The sequence below is a fragment of the Diceros bicornis genome, chromosome 18 (genome assembly GCF_020826845.1).
Source record: "Diceros bicornis minor isolate mBicDic1 chromosome 18, mDicBic1.mat.cur, whole genome shotgun sequence".
Taxonomy (NCBI): domain Eukaryota; kingdom Metazoa; phylum Chordata; class Mammalia; order Perissodactyla; family Rhinocerotidae; genus Diceros; species Diceros bicornis.
Window position 1 is genome coordinate 19,601,602 of NC_080757.1, and position 13,943 is coordinate 19,615,544.

Sequence of the window (13,943 nt, forward strand, 5' to 3'; positions counted from 1 at the left end):
GGAGGGGGCACCCTTGGCCAGCACCTGCCTGGGAGCAGAACTGGAGCTGTGGGAGAGCTGTGCCACTGCCCCACAAACATTTCCTGGCCCCTCTCCCAAGTCTCCCTCAGCCTGTGTGGATGAGTGATCTGAACGCCCTGGCCTCAGTTTCCTCATCTGTAAAGTGGGGACAATACTAGATCAGATGCTTGTGGGGATGAAATGAATTTTCAAGTTGGGCGCCCAGCTCCTCAGGCCTTGAGCCATGGCCCGCCCTCTGGTGGCCACCCTGGTAACTGCAGCCCACTGGGTCTTGCAGGGCTCCAAGGTGGCCGCATGACCCTGGTGTTCGGGTGCCGCCACCCAGATGAGGACCACCTCTATCGGGAAGAGATGCTGGAGATGGCCCAGAAGGGGGTGCTGCATCAAGTGCACACGGCCTATTCTCGCCTGCCTGGGCAGCCCAAGGTAAATGCAGCAGCTGCCCACGCAGTGAGGGGAGCATTCAAAGCAAAGGCTATAGGGGGTGCCCTGACTCCCAACAAGCCCCTCGCCTCTCTGAGCCTTCGTCTTCTCAGCTCTAAAGGGGAAGAGGTTAGATATTATGTTCACTCTTCCAGGAGAAGAGACAGGCCCCGAGACGTTCAGGACTAAGTCAGGGTCACCTGGTGGGTCAATCCCCAGTGCCCAGCCCCCTGAGGGTCCTCCTCCCGGGATACATGGCTGCCTGGGGAGAGGTGGTCCAGGCCAACTTCACGCTCAAGTACAGCAAGGCTGGAGGGAGTGGCTGCTCAGACACAGCCAATGACGGGCTCTGCTGCCCCAGGGGGCACTTTGCCCCAGGAGCCTGGGGAGTCAGGACAGACTCTTGGCTCAGCCCTTGTGAACTTGCCCCATCAGAGCTCCTCCCCGACCCAGCGCTCCATGCCATTGCTGGGGTCACTGGGCATCTTGTGTGGAACAAGAACAGAGAGTCCCCGATGGACTCCTGACTTCTGTGTAACCGGGGAGCCCAGGGCTCTGTGCCCTGCTCTGAATGACAGTGGGGATCCCACAGACTGTCTGCACCGAGAGGCCCCCCTCTGTGGGGAGCAGGCAGCTGGGCCTCACTGGGCAGGGGAAGTGGCTGGAGTGATGGCTCTTTGCAGCATGGACAATTCTGAGTAAGTCTGGGAGCCCCACTGGACAGTCAGCTTCTCGTGGCCAATGTCCATCTCTCCAGCCCCAGACCAGGCCTACGCCAGGCAGGGTGTCAGTGCACCTCCTCATCCCAAGCCTGGTCCCGTGTGAGGTCCTGGATGGGACGGTGCTCACCCTGCACCTGAGGGTGCAGCCCATCGTGCCCGCTGCCCGCCTCCCCAGGGCCAGCAGGCCTGACTACAAGCTTCGCCCCCAGCAGCAGGGCCCAGACCCACCGTCTCCTCTGGCTTCAGGTCTACGTTCAAGACATCCTGAGGCAGCAGCTTGCCGGTGAGGTGCTCCGCGTGCTCCATGAGGAGCACGGCCACCTCTATGTCTGCGGGGACGTGCGCATGGCCCGGGACGTGGCCCACACCCTGAAGCAGCTGGTGGCTGCCAAGCTGAGCCTGAGTGAGGAGCAGGTTGAGGACTATTTCTTCCAGCTTAAGGTAGAGCACCTGGTGTGTGGGCTAGGGATGGAGGTCAAGGGCACGGGGCCAGGGAGCCAGGACTCTAGAGTCAGGCTCAGAACAGTCCTGGACCCAAAGGAATCCTAGAGGCGGCTGGAGGTCAGAGCTGGGCGGGCAGTGAGAGGCCTGAGTGTGCGTCCCCGTCTGGTTGCTCAGCTCAACAGAGGCAAACGTCTTGCTTTACTACAAGACTTGTCAGAGCCTCTAACATGCTATGTGCATCGTGACACTTCAAGCCTGGGAGCAAGTACACAGCATCTCCCAAACGTATTGATCTCAAGCCCATATTTCCTGGAGCATCTGGTGGGACGAGCCCTAGGCAGGCTTTACTGTCTGTCATGGAGCCTGAGGAGATGTTTAGACGGTCCAGACCAGAGCAGGTGCTGATGGGAAGGAAGAGCCCAGGCGAGGTCAAGCATAATCTAAGCACGGCGGTGGGAAGGGAAATGGCTCCTGAGTGTACGTGTGATAGGGAAGCGGGGAACCCCAGGGCCTCGTCCAGCCTGGACCTGATGAATGAGAGGCAGCTGGACCTGCAGAGCTGACACATTGGTCTCTGTTTTCCCTTAAAGAGCCAGAAGCGCTACCACGAAGACATCTTTGGTGCTGTGGTTCCCTACAGGCTGAAAAAGGATGGGGCCGCAGGGCATCCCAGTGATCCCAGAGCGCCATCAGCCCACAGGAACAGTTAAAGCTGCCACCACAGGATTTAATGACAGAGCCAACTCTGGATTACGGCCTCAAGAAATGGAGGGAAATTATATCCCCAAGCCTCACATCTTATTTCCCCATCTCCTTCCCCGCAAGTCTTTACATAACCTGCTGCCAAGTAGCAGCCTGGACGGAGTGGAAGCTTTTGTCTCCCTTGATTCCACCATTCCCCAGACAATGGAGAGTTGGGGCCTCCCTGGTCCCTTGGACACAAAACCTGCAGTGCCAAGTCAGTCACCTTCTGATTGTTCCTCTTGGATTGACCACCAGGAGGCGCTGTCGCACGACTCTGTATTTCCTGCCCCATGGACAGTTATTTATGTCTCTGTATTTAAAAAAAAACCCAGTCGGCTCCTGACGGCCACTTGAGCCTTCCCAGTATGACTCCTTGATGGAGATATTTATATGAAATGCATTTTATTTTAACCACGTGTGTGTGGGGGTGTTTTGTAGGGAAAGCAGCCCTAAATAATATAGCACTGGGGACCTGTGGGGGCCACATCTGGACATAAATCCCCCACAACGGGACATTCCCGTGTGGCCATGCTGCTTCTCTGAGATGCCACCAGGTGGGGGCAGCACGTGGAGCTGTGTGCACATGTGACAGCGTGGGACGGGGGCGGGAGCACAGGCTCACACGGGGCCATGGAGGTGCCATGCCCCCACGAGGCCCGTTCTCCAGCGAGGGTCTGGGCCACAGCCTTGTCCCAGGAAGTCACCGTGTTTGCTCTGGGGCCACCTGTGTCATGAGGGTTTGGCCAATAACATTGGCACCTGGTGAGAAAGCAGGTGAGGTCGGGCTGCGTGTCCAGGACTCGGCAGGGAGTGAGGACACACGTCTTCCCTGGGGAAGCCTCCTCAGGGGACGGAGCCATGTCCCTTCTTCCGTGAGGACACGAAGGACTCAGCCAGGGGTGAAGTGGGGGTCTGGGAAAATCTGGCCCCCAGCTCGGCTTTGGCCTCTGTGTCATTGGCTCCCTGCCCACTTCCCCCTCCCCGCTCCTCCTCAGATGGAGGGAGGGACATGCCAACCTCCAGTGTCCCAGCAGTGCACCCGGGACGTGGTCAAGAATGCGGTCACATAGCCCGGGGCCCCTCACGCTGTAACGTCACACAAACCCCCTGGGTTACAGTGCAGACGCTGATTCAGGAGGGCTGCCCCGGAGCCCGGGCTTCTGCATTTCTAACAAGCTCCCTGGTGTCTGGTGCTGCTGCTCTGAGGACTGCGCCCTGAGCCCCAGCCTGGTGCCCGAGGCCCTAGGTTCTTGTGGGAGGGGGCAGGACGTGCTGGCAGCATGTGGACCCAGAGCCTGGCCCCCTGCACTGGCCCAGCGGCTGGCAGAACCCCACACACTGAGCCACTTCCCCAACACACCCCACCACTAAGGCCGGGGGCCCCACAGTGGAACCCCACAAACAGGCCTCTCTTCTGAGTCAGATTCTCCTGATCGCACTGCCACCTCCTCCTGCTGGGACACAGGGTTCTGAGGAGCTGGCCCTGCCATCTGGCCTCCTGGCCCTGCCTCGGCCCCCACGGGCTCAGGCCCAGCCCCTGGCCTGTCTCGGGAGCATGGGGCTGTTTCTCGGGTTCCCCTCTGTTCCCAAGCTTCCTGCGTCACAGATTCCTGCCCAAGAGGCCTGAGCCTGGTCTGCCTTCTCCCACACCCTTGTGGAGTTTTGGGGGACCCACTGAAAGCAGGTGTGGATGTCAGGACCCCCCCATCAAAATGAGCCCACACTCTGTCCTCCCCCGCCCCTCAGCCAGTACCTCCCCAATTCCAGAGACTCCAAGATGTCTCCAAACACATAATAAACCGCAATCATCCCGCACACGTGTGCCAAGAAGCAGTCTTCTATTTCTCTGAAGGACACAGGGAAGGGGAGAGCCCCTGCTGGGAAGGTCCCGTGAGTTGGTGGAAACCAGCGGGGTGTCCTCAGGGCAGCTTTCCTGGAGGGCGGAAGGGAGGGTGCAGGTGCGGGAGAGGGGCCCTGGACACCGCCTCCCCCGTGGAGGGCACAGCTGGTGGCCTGGGACTGAGGGAAGCTGAGTGGGGTGGGAATGTCGTTGAAGGACAGATGGGGTGTAGGCCTGGGCCGGGCGCTTGGGAAGGCCCAGGACCTCCCTTTCTGCCGAGGGGACTGACCACGGGGCTTCAGCCTGCACGGACCACCCCTCTCCTCGGATGGTAGGATTTGGGCTGCTGGAGCCCCAGGTCCCGCCCCGACCGAGGAAGGCAGTCCCAGCCAGCTGCCCTCGCCACTCCAGGCTGGCTGCAGCCTCAGCAGGGCCAGACAAGGACGGGGTCTCCCCAGCAGAGATCCTCGGCAGGCTGGGAAGGGCTTGGCTGGGGCAGGGATGGGGAAGGTGGAGGTGATGAGCAGTCCGGACAGCAACATGCCCCAGCCCCGTCCCCAGGGCAGGGATCCCGCCTATGTCTGCAAGTGGCTCAGCTGGATGTCGCCCCCCACCTCCAGGTATTTGATGGCAGGCAGGTTCCTCAGGCGGTGGTGGTATTCACACAGGTGCCCACCATTCATGGCCACCTTGAGGCAGTGGCCTTCACACAGGATCCACACCTGGACGGAGAGGCCATGTCATTTGCACTCCACTTGGAAAGCCCTCAACCCTAAATGCAGACTCTTGTCTCCCTCCCTCCTTCCTGCCTTCCTCAAACATTAGTCAAGCAGGCCCCACACCTGCCCTCTAGCCACTCCGAAGGATTCGTTCTTCACTAAACACGCCTCGTGCTCTCCTGCCTGTACTTTTGCATATTCTGTTCCCTCTGCCCAGAATGCCCTTCCTCCTCTGCTCCCCACTCTGCACACCTGGCCCACAGGGATAACTCTAATCACCCTACAGGATTCTCCCCCTTTCCTCCAGGAAGGTGAGCCTTCCCTGCCTTCCCCACCTCCTCACGCCCTCCTAGCCGAGTCAGCTGCCCCCACAGGCCATGGCCCCCACCCCCATCTTCATTCTCCAGCTGGACCCTGAGTCTCCAGGGGCAGGAATGCTGGCTTCTGCCATCCACGTCCCTAGTACCCGGCACACAGGAGCGCTCCGCACCTGCACTCCTGCAGGGCAGCCTCCTAACTTGTCTTTTTCGCCCCAAACATTCTCCAGGAGGCTGTCAGAGCACGTCTGTGAAAATGTCATCACCCCCATCACACTAGTTGACCCTCGCACACTTACTGCACACCAGACACTGTCCTCAGCATGTCATAAACATGACTGCACTTCGTTCTCACATTTCTATGAGATGATGTTATTATTAGCCCACTTTCTAGATGAGGAAACTGAGGCACAGAGCAGGTAAGTCACTTGCTCAAAGTCACACAGCTATCTATAAATCCAAGTACATGGCTCTCTGGTTTGACACACACCAACACACTGTATTAAAATCCAAACTCCTTTCCATGGCCCTCATGGCCCTATATCAGTCATTTTCAACCCTGGGGGAAGCGTGTCAGCGCGTATTTAAAAATATGGAATCCCAGGCTCACCCCCTCATTGGAACAGGCCAGGCAAAGGCATTGATTTTTCTGCTTTAAGCTCGTCAGGGGATTTGACTGCGTAGTCAAGGCTGAGAACACCTGCTCTGAGTGAGCCGGGCCTCAGCTGTGCCACCCACCCCTCTCTGTCCCACTCTCTCCGGGAAAGCCCCTGGATCCCCAGTTCCAGGACAGGGCCACGCCCATGACTCTCTGCCTTTGCAAAAACAGCTGCTCCCTCCGCTGCCCGCCTGAATGCACCCCGCAGATCTCTGGGAGGTGGGGTCCTTCTACCATTGAGGTCTCAGCTGCCCGGTGGCCTCCTTGGAGAGCTGTCCCCGTCTAAGGCAGCGCGGCCCCTGCCCCCGGGCTCACTTTGTCCCCGTATTCTGTGTTGCCTTCTGCAGAGAACCTGCTGTCATCTGCAAGGACCTGTCCAAGCATCTGTGTCCTTGTTCCTCTCCCACCTAAACTGTCAACTCCCTGGGCGCAGGACCTTGTCTGTCTGCTTCGTGGCTGTCCCCCAGCTCCTGGGGCACTTCCTACACAACGTGGGCCCTGATAGAACAGCTGAGAAATGACTGTTGACTGAATGAGTGAGTGAGTGAGTGAGTGGGTGGATGAAGGAAGTACCCTCATTCTTGGGTTCCATCTGGCGCTGATCTGCTGTGTGACCTCAGGCAAGTAACCTGCATTGTGAGTCTGTTTCCTCACGTGTAAACAGCAGAGCCCCCACCAGCCGTGTGTGGGACAGAAGTAGGAAAATCATAACAACAATGGGTTGAGCACTTTCTCTTCTTCTGGGCCCAGCCCTCACCCAGAGTCATCAGCTCCCATCTCGATCCAGGGGCCCCCAGCGCCCCTGCCCCCTGCTCCGTTTGCCGTGTGAGAGCCCCTCTGAGGGGCAGCTTACCGAGAAGCTCTGGCCCTGGGTGAAGGGCATTTTTCCTGACAGGCTTCGCTCCTCAGGCCCCCAAGAGCCGTTGATCTGCGTGTTGCGGACCACGGCGTTCTCATCGAAACGAATGTTCAGGTGGAAGGCGAGGTCACTCCCAGAGCGCAGGTTGATGTGGAACCTGGGGGTGGGAAGCTCACATGGACCTCCTCTGCCCACTGAGCTCTGGGCCCCTGGCCCAGAGCCAGGGGGATGGCCATAAGGACCTTGGGCCGTCTCTCCTCCCCGAGAGCACTGGGTTACCTCTGAGCACTGGGCAGGACAGTGCCCGAGACGATGATGCTCTTGGAGGGGTACAGCCCACCCGGGATGCTGGTGAAGAAAGGCAGCGTCTATTGGGAGGAGAGGGCCAGGTCAGCCCCAGCAGACAGAGCAGCAGCCACTGCAGGGGGAACCTTAGTACCGATTTCTATGAATTTGTACTGTCAACAGGGTTTGACAACCGTGCCTGTGAGTAATATATTTCCAAGAAGGAAATCCTAGTTATCTTTATTTGTTTCAGTAAATTCCAGAGGAAAACTTTCCAGTTTTCCTCACATGAATGAGTTTAAACTGTCACGAAAAGACCTTTAGCCACACATGACACGACACTGGGCTGAGAGGGGAGGCCGCATATATGCCCATGGGGAAGGGACAGTTTTAAAGGAGAAGCTCCTGTCAATAGTCCCCTCGTTTACTCGGATGTTTGAGGAACTTCAGCCACTGGAGGATGCCTCACTGTTGTCACAGTCCCTTGCCTCCCCCCCTGCCCACCGCAAACCACACCCCCGCCATCCCTGGAGCACACTCCCGTAGGCTGGGTTGGGATATGCCGGAGGTGGGACTAAGGGATTCTGTGGAAAAGAGACCAGGAAATTCAGGTGGGAGTGACACACACACGCGCTCCACACATTCCAGAGGGGATGCTCCGCTGTGACACTGAGGTCGTGAGGCTTCAGCCCTTGGATTCCCCATCACCTTCCTTCTCATGTCAGCCTTGGTGGGACTTCCTGCCATGTTCTGGACCCCGTCGCGGTCACCAGCCCCTCAACCTCTGCACAGGCAGCCCCACCCACTCCAAGCCTCCTGTCTGCTCAGCACTGGCAGGAGGAGGAGCAGCAGCTCACTCCCGTGAGCAGCAGTGACACCCTTGGGCTCTTCCTCAGGATCCAGGGCCTCCTCCCCAGATGCTGGATCACGGCACTCCCCTCCTAGTGACAGAAGGACCCGTTTTCCTGCTGGTCCCTAGGGGACCTGCCTCTGGGGCCACTGGGTGAGTGCAGCCTTCTCCAGGCTCTCTGCTGTCCCAAGGAGAGTTTCATTCCACGTCTCCTGAGCAGAGTGCCCACCCCAGTGTCTCCATCCCCTTGCTAAACTGCTTTCTCACTGACTCTGGGACTAGAGAATTCAGTCCTTGGTGAAGTGGGTCATGGTGGCACTGTGAGCTGACCAGCGCTTTCAGACTTACCGGGCACATCTGCTGAGAGGCGCTCAACACCCTGTGGATGATTGATTGTGTCTGGAAGAAAGAAACCTCCATTTTAGCCAGCTCTCACGAGCGTGAAGACCACGACCCGCCAGCAGAGGGCACCACATAACACAGTCCTCTGAGGTGAGTTAATCTTGAGCAGCTAACCAGCCCTTGGCCCCGAGCAGCCCCCCCTAAATCTGGAGGATTGGGGTGTTTCTTCTCTCAAGGGGACGAGGCAGGGGCAAAGGTTTCCTCTGAGAAGAAACATGGCTGCACCCTGGCCCATCTTTCTTCTCAGGGAACGTCTCCAGCACAGCCTCACTTGGCAGGAGGCATTGAATGTGGGGCCTCGCTCTTCTGGGGCCGCCCACAGACGGCGGAGGACTGAGCCCACAAGTGCGATTCAGGGAGTTTCCCAACTCACCAGGGCCACCCCCACCCCCACAGCACCACCCCTCCACCACCACAGCCAGGCAGAGGGTCAGGGGTCTGCCCACCCTCCATATGGGAGAGGCCCGATGCCTGGCCCTGCCTCCTGCCTTCAACCCACAGGAAGATGCAAAATGAAGAGGTTCCCGAGAGAGCTAGGGACTTAAAATGGGAGCTGAGCTGGCGGCCTGATCCCTGGAGACGGAAGGGATGAGAAAGTCAAAATGGCAGTGGACGTCGGTGCCACACGAGGGTGAGACCACGGCAGAAACTGTGGTCAGAAATGCCTCCCCTGACTCCCCCTCGCCTCCGTCCTGTCCCCTCTAACCTTCCTGAGCCCGAGGCGCCCAGATGTCCCCGTCCTCCCAGGGGCTCTCTGGTTAGGAGGGGGCGGGGCCGGGGTGGAGGAGGGGACATGCGCATTGGCTCCTCCAGAGGGAGAGGAGGACGAGTCAGAGGTGGACCCGCCCGCTTCCCTTAGCTCCCAGGGCTCAGGGCCGCGTTTCACCCCGAAGGTGAAGACTAGCATCTACTGAGCGCCTGTCGCGTGCCGGGCTCGGCCTTCAGTGCTTCACGAGGGAGGCGATCCCGGCTCCTGTTTCCCTAGGGAGGCAGCCAGGCTCAGAAGGGCTAAGCAACGTGCCCAAGCTCGCCCAGGTAGCAGGGGACAAATGTAACATGGTGCCCAGTCTGTCTGGTTGTGTCCCCCGCACCCTGTCCTGCCCAGGCCTGGGCCCAAGTCGGGCTGCCCTGCAGGGCTCCCTGGAGCTCCACAGTCCTGCAGTCAGTGGGGCAGGAGGCGGGTGCCCGAGCGGGACAGTGATGGGCCCCAGGACGGCTGGCTGGAGAGACACCCCTTCCCCCCACCCATCACTCGAGGAGCCAAATGAGGAGCCCTTCCCGTCCTCTTACTGTCCTGGGCCCTGTCTCCTGCTGCAGACTGATCTTCTGCCCTGACTGGTTTCCTCTTCTACTGGCTGTGCAAACCACACTCTGCATTCACTTACACAGTCCCTCCCCGTGCCCGGCACTGTGCGGAGTGTTGGGGACACACAACTGAACAAGCCACAGTCCCAGACTGCAAGGCTTATGGGTGGAGGGAGGGAGTGGGTGGAGTGATGGGGACAAACATGTAAGCACAGCTACACTGGGATGTGGTGACTGGTAAGCCACAGAGATGTACAAAGTCTGTAGGGACATGGGGGTAGGGGAGGGTATCCAGGGATCTGCCAGGCAGGGAAAATGTCCCTGAGGAGGGACATTTAAGCAGAGCATTGAAGGGCCATTAGGGGTTGGCTACGGTGAGGTGGCAAAGGGTGCCTTTAGCACCGGGACAGCGGGTGCAAAAGCCTGGTGGCCCCAGAGAGCCTCGAGTGAGCAGTGGAGGCTGCATGAGCCCCATAGGGGAGGGCTGAGGCTGGCAGGTGCACTAAGGCAATACTGGGGAGGATGCTGCATGTCCTGCTGGGGAGTTTGGCTTTATCTAGAAGGACTTGGAGCCTTCAGGATTTTTAAGCAGGGAGAGGATGCCAGCAGATTGGCTTATAGGAAGGTCACTGCCGCAGTGGGTGGGTGTGAGGGGAGTGGGGAACTGGACCAGGGTCTTCGTGGTGAGGGGTCAGGTGGCCTGGACCAAGGCAGTGGCTTCTGAAGGGGGAGGTGTTGGTGCTCTGGAGAGAGATGAAGGGAGGGAGGGAAGAACCAAGGACGACTCCCAGGTCCCCCCTCTGGGTGCCTGGTGGAGGGAGACAGGGAACCGTTGGTGGGGCCTGTAGGCCCTGGCTGGCCTGCTGGCCAGAACCAGCCTCTCTGATCCTCTGTCCTTCCTGCTAACAGCTCCGCTTCCTGGACTCTCCATGTTTAACTCACTTGTGGTTTGTGCCCCTTGGGCTTGTGCGGGAAGCGGGCAGCCTGGGAGAAGTGCATCACAGAGAAGGCGGGCTGGACAGGGGCTGCGCGGGTGTTCTGTTAAAACAAAAGGCACCAGGGGGTGAAGAGAAGCATTAATGAAGCCAAGGAGGAGCGGAAAGGCAGGGCCCGGGGCAAGAGGGAGAGAGCCAGGCAGACAGGGGGCGGGAGGGTGTTCAGGACCTCGTGGAGGGCAGTGGGGACAATTAGGCTCCAGTAGGTGACAGCAGGATGGTGCTGTCTCTCTCTCTCGACACAGCTTTTTCTCTCTCTCTCTCTCTCTCTCCCTCTCTCTCTCTCTCCCCCACCCCTGTAGGGGAGACAGTTGGATAAGGAGGAATATGAGAGATGAGGACCTAAGAGAGAGGAGCTCATATTTGCTGAGGGCCTTTGTGTGTTGTCCCCATCTCAGAAGCACACGAAATACCGAAAGTGGTAACAACAGCTCCAGTCCAGCCTCCTGGGGCATGTGGGAATGTGGGCCCAACATACCCCAATCCCTCCAGTTTTCACAAAACACTAGAAATCCAGATTTTCATGTGATGTTTCCTGACATTTTTTTTAATTGTGGTGAAATACACATAAAAAGTCTCGTGTTAACAGTTTTTGAGTTTACAGTTCGGTGGCTCTATTACATTCACGTCATTGTGTAAACGCCACCACAATCCAGCTCGAGAACCTTCTCATCCTACAAACTTTTCCTGACCTTTTAGATGTTGGCAAGATGTTCAAAAATCTTAAAACACAGAGATGGTCAAGTAGACCTTGGTGTGGGCACATGAGGGCCATTTTATAGCCTCCGACATACATCACCTCATGAGCTCACACAGTAACCCTTGGGGCAGCAGCAACTATGCCCCTTCCACAGATGAGGAAACTGAGGCTGGGAGAGAGGAAGCCGCTTGTCTAAGATCCCACAGCCAATGAGAATGGCAGAGCCTGGAATCTGAGCTGGATTCAGTTTGATTCTCAGGCCTGGGTTCTTTCTGGAACCACATGGCCTCCTAACCAGGGGGGAAATAGAGAGCGACACAGACGAGTGGCCTAGGAGTCTGGGAGACGGGGGCAGGTGTTCCAGAAGAGACGGCAACACCAGAAGGATGGGACACAGGAGCTGGAGGTGAGTCCCCAGAGTCACCTGGGTTTGGGCTCACCCAACAGAGCCAGGGCACAGCTAGACTGGGCCCTGCCCCCGCCCCTGGGACAGGTGCCAGGTGGACCATCTGACCTGGAAGCTGATGGAGGACAGCTGCACAATGCTGGTGACAGAGAGGGTGTCCACGCGGTGGAAGGGCACACGGTGTGAGTACTGCACAAAGAGGCTCCCCTTCACTGTCACCTGCCAAGACGAGCACACATTCCAGGAGAGGGGTCCCAGGCTGGAGCGAGGGGCACACCTAAGCCTCTGGGACCCGGGCTTCCAGAAATTAAGACCTGCATCTGGTTTTCACACCCATCCCTGTGGCTGGGGGCACCAGCCTTCAGAGCTGTGCCAGGTACAGGAACATGCGTGGGATCCGAAGGGCATCCGCACTCAGTCTCTGCCCGGCTCTAGTTGTTGGCTTTTTGTTCTCACGGTTATTTGTTTATGCCAGTAGGTTTGTCAGTCTGATCGGGGCTCACCTGGGGTGTTATTTAAATATGCCTAAAACTCTTCATAGGGAACAGAGGAGAGGCGACCTCAGATTGCATGTGGAGGGGACGGGAACATCCACTTTCAGTCAGGGAAGCGCAGACACAGACATAATCACCCCCACCGGTCTTCCCAAGCCCAGAGACACGGCTCTGCTGGCAAAAGCAATTTGCAACACCTTGCAAAAGCAAGCCATTAATAGAACCTGGATAAAGGCTGCAACAATGTTGTCAAAAAACCAGTGTTCTCAGGGACCTGGAGTGGTCGAATGGCTGCAGCAGGGGAAAGGAATTAACTTGGACTTAAAGACCCAGGAAGCCAAAATACACCATGGAGACTTATTTGGTTCTTATTCCCTGAGTGAAAGAAGCAGCAGGTGCCCCTGCGGGTGCAGGTGAAGGTGTAAGGAGACTGTAGCCATCAGTAACACCCTGACAAGGAAGTGGTCCTGTTATCTGTCTAATGGTGTTGCTCGGCCAGATGTCAATGCGTGTGATTACTTTAAGGCTATTCACCACCTGTTAGGGCTGAGGGGACAGGCAGTGGGAGGGAGGGGAGGAGAGCTCCTGCTCACCTGGAAATGCCACCTCCGCACCAGGAAGCTGAGCTCAAAAGGACTCCCCCTCTGTAAGGGCAGGTGCGTCTTCCTCTCCTCCCGCCCCCAGCGTCCTTGCTGCTTCGTGTTGCAGACCATGTACCCGCCCTCTTTAAACCGTGGGTTGAAGTGGAAGGCAATGTCATTGTCACTGCGGCCAATCTGAAAGTTCACAGCAAACCTAGGCGAGGGAAATCAGATAGTCACCTGTAGCCTGGCTCATGCCAATGGCAGGACCAGGAGGGCCTCGCCTTTGACTGGCGTCTGTCTGGGAACTTACACGCCACCTGCAATCCTCAATCTGTTGCCATCCTATCTGTTCACCTAATTAGAACTTAGTGTGTTTTTGTGCAGTTGTTGCATTTTGCCCTTACAGTATGATTTTCAAAAAATAGGTAGAAAATGGGTAAAGAGAAGTGTTGACGCTAGCGACAAGAAGCCTAGGTCTTGGAAACTAACAAATTTGTGTCAAAGATGGAAGTTGGGAAACGTGCCTAGAAGAGCCTTCAGCACCCAGTGGACACTCATTGGAAGCCGGCCCATGTCTGCTCAATTGGGAAAAAAGAGAACAAATTTAAAGAACATGTGAAATTGATGGGAATATTCCTACATAGACAGGGTCTAAAATGGAAAGCGTAACCAAAAAATAAATAAAATAAAAGGGGAGGCATAGAATAAATGTGAGCTCTCCAGGTGTGAGAACTTTCATCAAATTACATTGGATGGCAAGTTTAAGTATTTCCACAGTAGCCGGGTGAGGGTTTCGAAGTAGATGAGGGCAGTTCTGGGAAATAAAGGAAGTGATATATTTGTACCTCTGGGTCATAGGGTGCAAAGTTCAACTCTCTAAATAATCATATGCCTCTGGGCTTGTCTGCTTCTCTCTGTAGACTGTGAGCTCCCGTCATCCCTATGTCTACCAGGGGTCTGTATTAATGGGGCCCACAGACTATTGTTAGGGGGCAGTGGTGCCATTCAGTGTTGGCAGGGGCCTGGCCCCACTCATCTGGCATCTCCAGGTGCAGGCAGCTCGGACGGTGTTGGGTGAACCAACCTGAGCGGACAGGTGCCATGGTTTGCAAAGGGGCGAGGCTGCAGAGAAACCACAGTTCCAGGTACCTGGTCCCACTGGAGGCTAAAACGGC

At 57.3% G+C, this 13,943-nt stretch overlaps 2 protein-coding genes across 4 annotated transcripts in view; one reads left to right on the forward strand and one right to left on the reverse strand.

Annotated features, from left to right (window-relative positions):
* NOS2 (nitric oxide synthase 2) overlaps positions 1-2,762 on the forward strand; it is a 112,457-nt gene extending 109,695 nt beyond the window's left edge. For all 3 annotated transcript variants that reach the window (XM_058560298.1, XM_058560297.1, XM_058560299.1), the window contains 3 exons: positions 299-447; positions 1,413-1,607; positions 2,201-2,762. In XM_058560298.1, coding sequence (XP_058416281.1) covers positions 299-447; positions 1,413-1,607; positions 2,201-2,320 — 464 coding nt within the window. In that variant the 3' untranslated portion in view covers positions 2,321-2,762. The remainder of the gene's footprint in view (positions 1-298; positions 448-1,412; positions 1,608-2,200) is intronic.
* Positions 2,763-4,388: 1,626 nt separating this feature from the next.
* On the reverse strand, positions 4,389-7,128 carry LOC131416804 (galectin-5-like; the record flags this gene model as incomplete). The annotated part of the gene is made up of 2 exons (XM_058559471.1): positions 4,389-4,916; positions 6,742-7,128. Coding segments are annotated over 2 exons (534 nt in total), but the record flags the coding sequence as incomplete, so codon positions are not given.
* Positions 7,129-13,943: the final 6,815 nt, after the last annotated feature.